Source organism: Rhinolophus sinicus, chromosome 12 (assembly GCF_057876585.1).
Source record: "Rhinolophus sinicus isolate RSI-liver-muscle chromosome 12, RSI-T2T, whole genome shotgun sequence".
NCBI classification, from domain to species: domain Eukaryota; kingdom Metazoa; phylum Chordata; class Mammalia; order Chiroptera; family Rhinolophidae; genus Rhinolophus; species Rhinolophus sinicus.
In genome coordinates, this window is record NC_142512.1 from 8,655,433 (window position 1) to 8,669,586 (window position 14,154).

General features: G+C 39.5%; 1 protein-coding gene across 1 annotated transcript in view; it reads right to left on the minus strand.

Annotated features, from left to right (window-relative positions):
- The window catches only part of COX10 (cytochrome c oxidase assembly factor heme A:farnesyltransferase COX10), a 124,549-nt gene that overhangs the window by 89,984 nt on the left and 20,411 nt on the right, over positions 1 to 14,154 (minus strand). Inside the window, exon 4 of the mRNA XM_019712524.3 lies at positions 3,999 to 4,123. Coding sequence (XP_019568083.2) covers positions 3,999 to 4,123 — 125 coding nt within the window. The remainder of the gene's footprint in view (positions 1 to 3,998; positions 4,124 to 14,154) is intronic.

The window sequence follows — 14,154 nt, forward strand, 5'->3', positions numbered from 1 at the left end:
ACGTCCGTTCATTATAAGTGCGCACGTTATTTGTGCCTTGTGTCTGTGCTCCGATTGGTCATTCAGCAATAAGTCTTGAAGTCATCTGTTTACATAGGCATTTACCTCTCGTCCAAAGGCGCCCGCTTGGGGTATTTACAAATATTTAATTATAATTTATATTATCATTTAAGTATTAATGTCAATAATATTATTTATTTATATTTAATTATATATTAATATTACTATTTTATAATTCAATACATCCGTCGTGTGTTGCAACAGATGTACTAAATGCGTCCGTCTGGCTGTTGATCTTAACTGGCGCTTATTTTTGGGGTAGAGCTTGTATTACAAGCATCCTGAAAAATCATACTAGGGCTTATTTTCCAGTTAGGTCTTACTTTCGGGGGAATATGGTACTATATGAATGTTAGAAATTAATTATTTTGTTAAAATCATACATTCCAAAGTTAAACCAGCTTCCTATATGTTTTGGCGGGTAGCCTTCCTCTCAGCAATTTCACTTTCAGTAGTTTGTCCTTTAAAAACAATTAGAGATGGGGTGGCGGGATGGTTCAGTTGGTTAGAGCGCAAGCGCGAGCATGAGCTCTGAGCAACAGAATTACTGGTTCAATTCCCACATGGGCCAATGAGCTGCAACCTCCACAACTAGACTGAAGACACCAACTAGAGCTGAGTTGCTGCTGAGCTCCCGATGGGTGGCCGGATGGCTCAGTCGTTTAGAGCCTATGCTCTTAACAACAAAGTTGCCGGTTTGATTGCCGCATGGGATGGTGGGCTGCGCCCCCTGCAACTCCATTGAAAATGGCTACTGGACTTGGGTCTGAGCTCCGCCCTCCACAACTAATACTGAAAAACAACAACTTGACGTGGAGCTTCTGGGTCCTGGGATAAACACACTGTTCCCCAATAAAGTTCTGGAAATACACACTGCTACCCTTCCCCAATAAAATAAAATAAAATAAAAATGAAAACAATTAGAGATCAGTGCAGTGTCACTTACAGAAGCAAAAAGTTGCAACAATAGAGAACTGGCTGAGAAAGTTCTCTTTTATTTATGGATGTACCACATCCATAAAATGAAATAGTATATCACCGTTAAAATTTATCCTGTAGAAATGTATTTATTGACATATACTTTTAACCTATATTAAGAAACTCATACACAGAGGGTGCCAAAAAAATGTATATACATTTTAAGAAAGGAAAAAACTGTATTAAAATTACACTGATGGTAACCACTTTGAGCACCTCTTATAATTGCAGAAGTCAAACATGACTTGTATTCATCTTTTGTTATCGGTATATATTGAGCATTACAATTTATTTTTTAAACTTTTATTTATTTTAAGTGTGTTTTTCCAGGATTCATCAGCTCCAAGTCAAGTTGTCTTCAATCTAGTTGTGGAGGGCGCAGCTCACTGACCCATGTGGGAATCGAATCAGCAACCTTGTTGCTCAGAGTTCGTGCTCCAACCAACTGAGCCTTTCGGCAGCCCCTATATGCATTCTTTAGGTTGAACAAAGGCTCCCCCCCAAAAGCAGTATGCTCTTCCTTTTCACCAAGGACGATTTCTTTATCTGTTATTCAAAAACTCAGTTAAATCCTTGTTGCCCAGTGCTCTTTGTTCTGCCTATACTAATTAAAAGAACAAATGAAAATGGCCTCACATTCCTTTAATTTTATGAGATGGCCTATCAAGACTAGAACTAAAATATTTCCAACATGTTATTTACAAAATATTGTAATTTGGGAAGCTGATCGATACCATAAAAATAATAGAATTGTACAACGATGGAAATCATCATTCCATTTTTTCCTCAGATTTTTAAAGTATTATGATGCTCCCAAATGAAATTAGAGCCTGAGACAAGTAGAAGGAAGCAATATGATGAATACAAGATGAAGCAATTATTCATTCGCTCAGCAAGCACTAATTAAGGTCCCACCCAACACTGAAGAAGCCTGTGGGGGGGACGAGTGACATGTGCGGAAAGAAGGTGAAAGTGTTCCAAAGGAAGAACAGAGACAGTGTGTGAGTGCGGAACAGGGCTAGAAAACCAACCAAAGCAGGAAATACTAACAGAAGAGGCAGACGTTGCCATTTGTCAGTACCAGAAAGAGTCCCATCACATAGTGTGTAGCTTTCCTCTAGTAGTTTTAAAATCAACAGACCCCAACTCTCCCCCTACAGCAAATAAACTTCCTACAGACTATGAAATAAAGTGGCTATCTAAACTCAAAGTCCTTTTAAAGTTTCTAAAACCTTGGTTGATGTTCGGTTTCTGTAAATTTCTGTCTAAATGTAAATCATTCCATTTTCTTCCCCAGATACTTTCTTGCTACAGCAGACAGGTTGTTTTTCGCCCCCCGCAAGATAAATTCTTCAACCATCATATTTTTATTGCAAGGGTGGGGATGGGGACGGGGATGGGGGTTGCAGCTCCAACTGGAGGTGGCTCTGTATCATCTTTTATAATAGTTTGGGAGTTCTGCTGAATCATTTGATGCTTATTGGTTTGTTGTTATTGTTTTGTTTTTCTGGAACCCCTACACTTTTATTTTAAACCTTTTATTTAAATCTGTATAATTTCAACAGAAGACAGCAGTTAGTATCTAAATACAGCTCTTCAATTTAGAAAGATCCTGAATACTAGAATGAGCTCCTGGTCGAATCTTATGACCTAAATTTATAACTAAGTAAAGGTAATAATTTTAATTTTTTGAAAAATAGACCCAAAATAGGGCCTATTTTGCTTATATTGCTTTTCATTCAAATTTTCATTAAAAACAAGTTCAATGTGAAATCATGATTATTCTCTTATCCAAGAAATATGGGAGGGTAGCAAAACGAATGAGCAATTTGGAAGAGATGGCAACACGGATTATAGGAGTGGACAATACTTTTGGTAAAGTGGTAGGGCTATTTGAACCTCACTGTAACACTGTTTTGACATTAAAAATAATAACAAAAAGTAAACCTTATTTGAAACAGATTGATATTTCTCCAAATAGCTGGTAATACATTGTAAAAAATAGTGATTTTAGGCATTGTCAAACTAAAATGCCCATATTTTGTGGACTACCAACTTACATATCCACTCAGCCAAGCTGTTTTCCTGCTGGTAACTTGAATTCCTGTTTTAAAACTGTGCCAATTCCTCTTGGGTGTTCTGGTGATGAAAACAACTCTCCCTAAGTTTTAGCCAAGACTTTTCCCCAATAATATCTTATGAAAAAGCCACAATGTTGGGGCACACCACAACGACCAGGCAGGGGAAAAAAACTATTTTAGAGACTTATTTTGATGTTTAAAATAATGGGGGTGGGAGGGAGAGAAGATGCATTAAAAATAATTGCTAACTAATTTTTTGACATACTGGGGGTGCCAAAAAATGTATACACATGACTGTATCCATCTTTTGTTATCAGTATATATTATTTACAATTTTAATATAGTTTTTTCCATTCTTAAAATGTGTATACATTTTTTTGGCACCCTCTGTATTCTGATTCCATATATCACACTTACTAAACACTGAATTACTGATTTACTTTTTTAAGATGGTTATACTTGTTTAAAATACACTGTTTTGTATAGTGGTGATCTAAAATACAAACAAATCAAACCAAAGAAAGAAGAGCACATAAGGATAAGCTCAGGGAAATGGACCTGAAATGAATAAGAGTAGAAAGTCTGACAGCTATAAAACACTTTCAAACCCAAGGTACCCTGGTCATCTGAAGCAGATACACTATTGCTCGCTCACCTGAACAGATCTGAAAACCATTCACCTCAAAAGAAAAGACAAACTGGTTATGTAACCCTCCTACCTCTATAGGCTATGGAGTGTTGCAAGTTCACAGAACCTCTTCATATATATGTATATATGAATTTTGGATGATTTTGGAAGCTTTTTAAAAAAATGTGACAATACCACGAGCTAGGAAAAAGTAATAATAATATAATCTAGCTGAAAGGTGACAAACTGACCTGATTGATGGAGTTGGCAGCACACGATGCAAGGCCGGTTCCGACAGAAGTAAGCAGGAAACAGAACCAGTCAAAAGGCCCCGGAGCCAGTGCGAATCCAGCCGACGTGGTACTGACAACTAGAGCTGCAACACAGAAACAGAGCACATGTCTCTTGACCAATGCATATTCCAGACTGCAAAAGCCAAAAAAAACATGCCATCTTCCACGTAAACCAGCTGATTACATTAATAACACAGACTATAGGCTAATCTTGCATTAAAAAAATTTTGAAAAGCATTTTTCTGACTATAAAAATTTTATGTGTTTATTACAGAAGAATGTTGATTTTCCTTTAATTCCATTACACTTAGAAAAAAAGAGGTAGTTATTTCAGATTCAATCATTCACTTACTCATTCGACAAACATTTACTGGGTACCTAACTCATGATCAGGACTCTGCTGGGTATTATGCATTGTACGGGATAAAAGTATACACGGTCTCATTTCTGCTTTCAGGGAATTCATCTGACTGGGAGACTAACAGACATACATTGATAACTATATAACACAAAGCAGCAAAGAATAAGTGTCCTAATTCTGTGACAGGCTCCAGGCAACCTGAGTGGAGGGCTGGCCCATAAGGGATGATGATGGTCCCAGGGGCCAGAAGATGATTGGAGGATGACTAGAGGGAGATGATAGTCCCACGGCCATCAACAGAAACAAAAAGAGGCCAGGGGTAGAAGCAAAGCCATACAATTCAAGCATCCATGACTGCTCCTTTGCTTCAAGTCCTGGTCCTTTCCTGGGGTTTACAGATGCTGACAGGGCCAGAAAGTGTCTAAGAGCAGTACTAATACATGGCTGTAGAAACTGGAAAACTGACCATCACTGGTGGGCTAATCGGGGAAGGCTTCAAGAAGATGACACTTAAGCTGGCCCTTCAGGAGGAGATGCAGGAAAAGAGGCATAGCGGGGTGGGCAACAGGACAGGTCGCTGGATAAGTCCAAGGACAGGCACAGGGGCAAGAAAGATCAACGTCGAGTTTCAAGCATGCATGACATCCGCCTAGATTTTGAAACCCAACATCTAGGAAGCATTTTTGAGTCTCTCCTTTCTCACCCTTCTCTTCATCCCATCAACTGCAAAGGATTGCTTGTTCTTCCTCCACAGTGTGTTTCAAACCCATTTCTATTGACACCACCTAGTCCAGTGGTTCACAATGAGGGACATTATGCCACCAGGGGACATGCCTGGAGAAATATTTGGTTGTTACAACTGGAGGGGGTGGATTCTGCTGTACTCTAGAGGGTAGAGGCCAGGGATGCTTCTAAAGGTCCCACGGTACAGAGGACAGCCCCCCACAACAAAGGATTTTCTGTCCCAAAATGTCAATAGTGCTGAAATAGAGAAACATGTGATCTAGTCCAAGCTACTGTATTTCCCCGAAAATAAGACCTAGCTGGACAATCAGCTCTAATGCATCTTATGGAGCCAAAATTAATATAAGACCCGGTATTATATTACATTACACTATACTATATAAGACCTGGCCTTATATTATAGTAAAATAAGACCGGGTCTTGTATTAATTTTTGCTCCAAAAGACGCATTACAGCTGATTGTCCGGCTAGGTCTTATTTTCGGGGAAACATGGTATCAAGTTGAGGAGCTTGCCGTATATTTGTCTAATGCAAGGAAGTGATCTGTAACTGCAAGTTTAGCCTGGTAGCAATGGGCAACGTGATTCCTACTGGCAGAGTTATGCAGAGAAACCATCTGAGAGGTTATAGCATTAATCCACTGTGAATAAGAGTAGTAAAAGTGGTAACTCAACAGATATAAGCGGTGTTTTGATGGGACAACTGTTAGGACTTGGTAACCGTGACAGGAAGGAGGACAAACCAAAATAACTACAAACAAGAATAAAAGGTAAAGGGCTGCCCCTGGGTGATGTGGAGAATAACGTGAACAGAAATAAGGAACTAGGTGAAAAGGTAAGCTAGCTAGCGGCCTTAGGAAAATGTACTACTTTTGAGGAACCATGGGACATCCGGGTAGCAAGCACTGAAAGTAGACAAAACATGAAACTGGAGCTCAGGAGAGACAGCAGAGAGGCTGCAAGCTCTGGAGTCACGCGCCTACTGCCCACGGCTGAGCCCTAGGGAACGGATGAGATCAACAAGGGACAGCAAGTGCAGGGGAAAGGGGGGATAAGACATCAGAACTTTACACTTGGGGGGAAAGGAAATAATGACAGACACAAAGAGTATCTGGAGGCAAGAATCAGGAGGACGAGGTGGTACCGATGTCAAATAAACACGTTAGGGGCCACAGGACGCAGGACTGGAAGACGCCACCACTGACGTCAACAAGTAAACGCTAGAGAAACCGGTGACTCTCCCAATGGTCACAAATTGGCTGGCGTGCCCTTCAATCCAGCTTTACCAGCAACATACTGATTATAGTCCCACCATGTGGACAAGGCCTGTCCCTAACACCTCGGCCAGGCACAGGCTTCTTGATATTTCCATTATTTTTTTGATTGGGTTCGATGACAATTTTCAAAGGTGACTGAAATCCATGGGCAGAGATTGTCAACCCAAACCAGAAGTGCCTGGACAGCAAGTATTTTGGTAAAGCGGTCCTTCCTTTAACTCAGTGGTCCGCACCTGTGCTGTGTATCCAAATCTCCCGGGGAAGACTTGCCTCCAGAAAACAGGATAGAGGTACTGGTTTAAGTAGATTGAAGAGCAAGGTCTGGGAGTGAGAATACAGGTTTGGATAAAGATTACAAGAAGACAAGCTGAAGACTGGCAGCTACAGGCAAACAGGAGGCTGATCAGAAGTTGCAGAGACACACACATGCAGGAGAAAAGCAGGCTTTACTTAGGCCAGAAGGCATGCACGGTCCCCTGTCCCTCCCTCTGCTCTCGAGGCGAGGTTGGCCCTGGCCCACACGTGGTCCTACAAGTCAGGACACAACAATGTCTCCTAAATACAGAACAGCAGCAGAAAAGCCCATGGACCCGGGAAAGCAATCTAAGACTGAACACTTATTATTTCAAAGGAAACATTCTGGAAGAAACTTCTAGCTCTCTAATTCTCTAATGATTTATGCCCCACAGGAAATGCCATAGTGACTCCAAGCTTTGCAAACAGCAGTCGGAGGTGCATATAAAAGGACGTCTGACCCACGTGAGATGGGAAAAGAACAGCCTCCATTTAGCCAGAGCTGCACACACTTAGCAACCGTCAAGAAAAGCACCATTTTTAGGGCGAACAAAACTCCTTTTAGGGTACTCAAACAGTACCATTCTCTGAGTAGGCGTTTTCATTTTTTGCAGGTATCACACCATAAATCGAAAAAGCATCATGGATAGTCTGGTGTTCCACAATGAGACTCATCTGCACCACTCAGCAGCTCTCCAGACAGGCGAGGTGACTCCACGCATGCTGCCTTGGGTGCAGCAACACGCCAGGACTAGAAGAAAAGTCCGTAACACCCAGGCTACTTCTCAGTTGTGCCGGAAGAACGCTACCACCCAAGAAGAAAGGTTGATAGTGTCAATAGGAGAACCTGAGGGAAAAGAGACTGCAGGGTTTTCCCTCTCAAAACGAACAAGTAAATTGCTTCTAGCCATAGAGTAAATCAGTCAAAATAATTCCCGACTCTATTTTAAGGCTTTGAATCTTAAACCAAAAGTGGACTGTTATAAACAACACTGGTGGTTAAAAGAGCATAGAAAATCCTTTCTCAGTACATAATTAGAAGAGCTAGAGTCACCAAAATAAAGAACTACTTTAGATATCTCTAAATATCCAGATCAATATTTTGTATTGTGCTTTATAAACAAACAAGAAAAATCTGCTACTACTGTAGTGGACAGATAGCACCATAATCAAGTTGAAATAAAAATACTGCAAAAAGAAAAGTCGCTTTAAAATCAAAAAGGGCATGTAGTTACATGAAAGCCAAACTGTTAATTCAGAGGAGAAAGTATCTTTTGTTTGTTCTTGTTCATCTTAGAGCTTCAAAAACGAGGGACGAACAATACAGAAAGCACATCAAATTTTTGACTAATGTGGTCAACTGAGAAGTTGAGAAGAGATGGAAACTGGTTTGCAAAACACTGAGAAAAGGAAGAGGACAATGCCATAGGAAGACATAATAATGACTCAATTTACAAAATAGAAATACTGCCTAATTTAAAAATGTACAAATTGTGAATGGTAATATACATTAAAAAATGATAGGGGCTCTTTTTATAATTTCTATAGCAGAGGAAATTTGAATTTTGTAACACATTTCTAGAAAAGATCAAAAGCTCACAAAAAATGTATTTATACTTACTTCATCAAAGCAATTAATTTAAAGAAAGAGAAAGGCAGAGGATTGATTAATTGTACAAGTAAAATTGACCAAAGCAATATTCTCATACAGCGCTGCCCCAACTGTAATTAAACTTTCCATTGATTTCCTGGGAATCATTACACGGAATCATTTTGCAACACCAGGATCTCATTAAAAGTGAATGTAATATATTCTTTCATTAATAACACTTGAAATTATATTTTATTTGGTAATCTCATATTCTGTCCCTTTACAAATAAACATAAAATCAATGGTGTCAATGAAGCGTGACCCATCCAGTAGAGGCCCAGAGGCGCTGTTCTGAGTCTGGAGACCCAAGGAAGAGTAACCTGACCATCCGTACGTCGGCTCCTGGGTGGGTGTCCAGCCAGTGGCTCCAAGCAGCCCCGTGCAAAGATTCGGTAGCAGCCTGTGATGGTGCTCAGGGATGAGGTGGTCCTGACCACTAGGCCTAAGCTTTGCACAACTGTTCTGACCCGTAAGGCCTGACCTAAGACTGGCCAGGGCTGCCTTTTCCAGATCACACCATTGGCAGAATTCAAGAACTACGGCCTCTTGTCTGCGGCTTTCTCCAGGGTGAAGTTTGTACGTATGCTCTCTATAATTAAAAAACAAATTACTTTGAAATAGTCACAGTGAGGCACATCCTGACTGGCCTGGAAGAAAGCCAACAGCCCTGACGTGAACTGCCTATGAGGGCCACGTGGCAAAGAACTGTGGCGGCCCCCAGGAGCAGAGCAGTCCACAGCTGATGGCTTGGAAGGAAAACGGGGACCTCAGTGCCAGAGAGGCACAGAAATGAATGCTGCCAACAACCAGTGAGCCTGCAAGAGGACCCGGAGCCCCAAGTGAGAACCACAGCCCCAACCAACACACTGATTGCAGGCTGGTGAGGCCTCAAGCAGGGGACCCAGTCAGGCAGTGCCTGGACTTCTGACCTACAGAAACTGTGAAATAACTCTGTGTTGTTTTAAACTGCTAAATTTGTGGTAACTCGTTTTGCAGAAAGAAAACTAATACATAGTATAACAAGGGTGGTGTTTAAGGAAGGCTAGTCTACCAACAACACAGAGGACTGAGAGGAGGAAAAGGCACGCAAGGAATCACGGATAGCCTACTGCAGGGCGCTAGGTGGGGCGTGATGAGGGCCGGACGGATGGCAGTGGTGCAGAGGTGCAGGTAAGTGCTTTCATTACAGAATAAATGTGAGTGATTACAGCAAAGGAGCTAAGCATAACTGAGTCACTCAAAGAATAATCAAATCTTAAAAGGCCAAAGGAAACTTAGGGGCAACTAGTCTAATGTCTGTCCAGCTTTAAGAATCGCTTCCATAACATTTCTGATGGATGCTCTTTCTGAACCTGGTGACAGGAAGTTATTTCTCCCCGGACTACCCCTTCTGTATACAAGAGCTCTCACTGTTGGACAGTTCTCTCTCAAACCAAGTCACATCAACTTTCTTTGAAATACGTATCTACCTACAGATGTAATTTCTGTCTTCTCCAGCAACAGTGAATTAACTCTCTCTCTTAGCACAACCTTCAATCATGCAAATACAACAGTCCCCCAGTTTCTGCTTCTCCAAGAGAAGGGGCCCTAGTGAGCAACCACTCTTGCCTTCCACACCCGTCCAAGCAGAGTGTCACCTTTTAGAGACACACTAGTTTTTCACTGTGCCTGGCAAATAATAAGGGCTTAATAATTGGTAATCTTGGTGATTATTAAAATGCGGTTCCTAGAATTCTAGATGACACGTTTCTCTGGCCACTCACCACTCAGCTTACACTTAAAAGCAGTGCCTAAAGGAACTTTGAGAAACAACCAAACACTTCGTAAAAGCACCACACACCTCCGTCTTATCCTCTGTCTTATAATCTAAGTTACTCTTTGACACTTCAGAGAAGTGACTGGGAAGAGTTCTTTAATACATGTGGATTAAAAATGACAACAATATAAACAAAACTTACATTTGTGAAGGACTTCACAATGCCAGAGTGCTTTACATTTATTTAAACCTCAGAAACACTGCATTTCAAAACAGGTTGTGGATACCTCAGGGGTATGGGAAGAAAACGTGAGAACTTTCACTTAAATTTGACTTTTTAATTCTTTCTTTAAAAGCACACATTTTGCATATCTTAAAATGAATATAATACATTAGTGTAAGAGTACATGGATTTTCTTTACAAATACCTACACATTTTTGTGTTATGTATGACATTTACATACAATAGTATGAATATAAATATCCACATGTGCACTTACAATCTTTTTACTGATAAAGCACACGATTAACAAACTTTGGAGAACCCTGTTCTAAAATAAACAGCACGGCAAGCAATGGTAGGTATTAACATCTGATTTTATATGTGGAGATCCACGTGCAAATCTGTAGTAGTGAATTCAATCTAGGATCTAATCAAGAGTCACACAGTTTATGTACAATATTTGGCTCTGTTGTTTACAGATACTCTTTAACAAGTACGCCAAAGATGCGTTTTCAGAAGAAAATTCAACTAAATGAAGGGAAGCACACACACAAACACACAAGCACCTACATCTGATTACAAAATCACAAACCAGGCCGGTCAAGTTTTAACAACGCTGTACACCTGCATACAACTCACGACAATGTTTCCCACACCACAGGTTGTAAGGGGAATTACAGTGACACAGGGGAGGGAGCCTTGCTGCACGTCTGCGAGAGGGCCTTTATTTGGCACCCATAAACGGAGGCTTTGCAAGACTCGCAGTGTCAGTTCAGCTCCTCTCCTTAGCTCTAACGTCACAGTACACTTTCCAGAGCAGCAACGAGCCACTTGAAAGGTTTTGCCTTCTCCGATATTCAGGAGGTACTTTTGGGGAAGCAGCTTTATCAAGAATGAATTTTTTTTAAAAGTCTCCATACTTTGAGAACTATTGGTCTCTGAGTATAAGCATAATGGAGCATTTTATTTCCTTTTTGAGATCATCAATTAAAAACAACTATAAGGATTATATAAAAAAACTGGTCATCTACATGCTGCTTTTATCTCTTTTAATGCCTTACTGTTTTTTTTTCAGCACTGGCCCCAAAATAATTCAGTGAAAAAACAAAACTCTAATAAATCATGGGGATAATTATCAACTGATAAAAGATTTGACAGAAAGATTAAAACCACTGGCTAAATGAGTTTGAGATTCTCTATAGATTTTAAATTATCCTTGTGATCTATTATATCTCATTATCTTCGATAGTGGATACTATGCAATATTGTAATCTGAATCCTATAAACCTGAGATGCATTCTCTTTAAGGCTCTTTTGTGTACAAACCTGACAGAGAATAGGCAGTTAATTAATTGATGTGGTTTTGTTCATGTGTGTATCTGAGCAATGGGTAAGTTTTTGTTAGCTGATCTCCAAGTTCAAAATTATATAACTTAACGAAGAGGCAGGAATTAAGGTTTTTCTGATTTTCAAATAAGCATGTACTTTTTACTGCATAGCTGTACTTACGATTTCCGCCTCTCTCTTCATTTCTATTAACACCTTAAGCTTCAAATGTTTCAATCTCTAATTTGAGTTTTTTAGGCTCCATGGCCTGGCAGCACTCAGTAAACCTCATGACACAGTCATCTTACCAACACACATATCAAAGAAGGTGATAATTCTTATGCCTATTGTTACGTTCAGATGAAAAGTCAATTGATGAGAGACGGTATTTTTCCCTCAGCCACATTAAAGGATATCAATCAGAGGTAACTGATTACAAACCATAACCACTTCTGGTTAAAAGATAAGACTTTTTATAGAGATTTTTAATAACACAGCTGCAAAATTAAGAACTTATGGAGCCTTCTGTTTTACTCTTTCTTTTTCTTGTACAGTTAATGACCAGAGCTGGTCTGAAAAAAATCTTACGACCAAATTAACACTCATAACTTCAAATTTACTGAGTAACACTGTTATGAAAATGAAACATTTAAGCATGATTGCCAAGGCAATTCACCAGGAAGCATTTGGTTTGCATTTACAGTCAGCATTCAGAAAAGGGAAATAAAATCTCTATCAGATCTGTTTAAATAAATACATAAATAAAAGCTGTTTATATCTAAGTTAATTACGTATCATTGAGGGAGAGCCTAAGATTGTTCTCTCAACTAGTTTTTCCATTGCTTTTAAGCTTTTCTACTTTGTCATCCTAGTTTCAGTTTTTTTCCTTCTCAATAAACATTTCTTCTCAATATAGTTAATAACCAACACTTTACATACAACCTTTGCAATTAATTAAAAAAAAGTTTTCCATAAAACTGATGCCTGTCAAACTTTTAAGAAGCAGAAACACGTCTTTTGAAAGAAGAAATTGTCAGTTGGGCAGTTTTCACTAAAACATAGAAGCATTTTCTCAGTTCTATATCAAAATTGTGTCATTGTCCAGAGAGCAGATAATCTATGATAAACATTTAAAATAATAAAGAATTAAGATTACCCATTCATTTAAAGTATTGTTCCGATTTTGACAGCGTTTAGTGTTTATCTACATTTGATTGTTTTATACAACACATGTAACAAAACAGGTCAGTAACATGGACCTGCTCGCTCGTCCTTTGTATCTGGACCTAAATGCATACATATATTAATGCATCATTATTTTCTTTTTCACTGAGAATTTTCATTTACTCCTGGTAATTAAATAGTGATGCAATAATGTTGGCTATGGTATTATTCTAGGCATTCATGAGAATTTTCTAGCAGGAAAAATCTTTTAGAAATACTTTTAAGATGACCGACAACTGGAAGAATTCCCTGAGTGGTGTTGATCCCTTTAAGTAAAACTGAAAAATCAATAATCATTTGCCAACCCTAATAGGTGATTCATTGATAACATTTATGTTCGCTACTTATCTGAAAGGGAAAAAAGGTCTCTTGGGGACTAGATCATTTGGAATAAGGCAAAGTCAAGTCTTTGAGGATCCCTCTGAGCTTCAAGGGGTACAGATTTCACAAATTCAATAAACTTTTAGAGAAACACAGTAGGGCCATTTCAACCCCCCATAGGTATGCCGAGTACAAAATAGATTAAAAACTTTGGGACAGAATGACAACAGGTGAAAGCAACACTGTAAAAGCAGAGAGAGGAACTACAAAGCCCAGCAGTCAGTCTAAAGTCATCTCAAATAAGGTCATTTGATTGAATGTCCTTTCGTTATAACGTTGATGAGAAAAAAAAAAAATTGATTCCCAGCAGGAGTCACTGACCGTGAAGTCTGCTCATTTTCCTCCTGTCTGCATGGTTTTCCCCAGGGACTCGTTTCCCCCCACATGCCAAAGCTGTGCACGGGTGAACTGGCGTATGTAACGTGTCCCAGTCTGAGTGAGGGTGGCTGTGGGTGTGGGTGCGCCCTGTGACAGAAGGGCGTCCTGTCCAGAGTGGGTGCTCACTTTGTGCCCTGAGCTGCTGGGATAGACTTCGTGACCCTCAACTGGAATAAGTAGGTTGGAAAATAATTATCTTACTTGTTTTTGTTAAAATTTTATTTTACTTCAATTAATATTAGTATATCTAGTATGCATGCTTAAATGTATGTATAGCTCACATTTATTTCAATGTTTAATATTTAGAAGTGCTTTGGGCTTTCATTTAGAAGTCTGATGGTTTTTGTGACCAGAAATAGGCTGTAGGAACTGAACTCTTGTTTATATCAATCAGCCTAGGGTAAAATTGGTTTCGTTATGTCATTTGGCTTGAAGTCACAATTTCCAAGAACTTATCGATGACATTAAGTGAGGACTTCCTAAAATTGATTCTTTGTAAT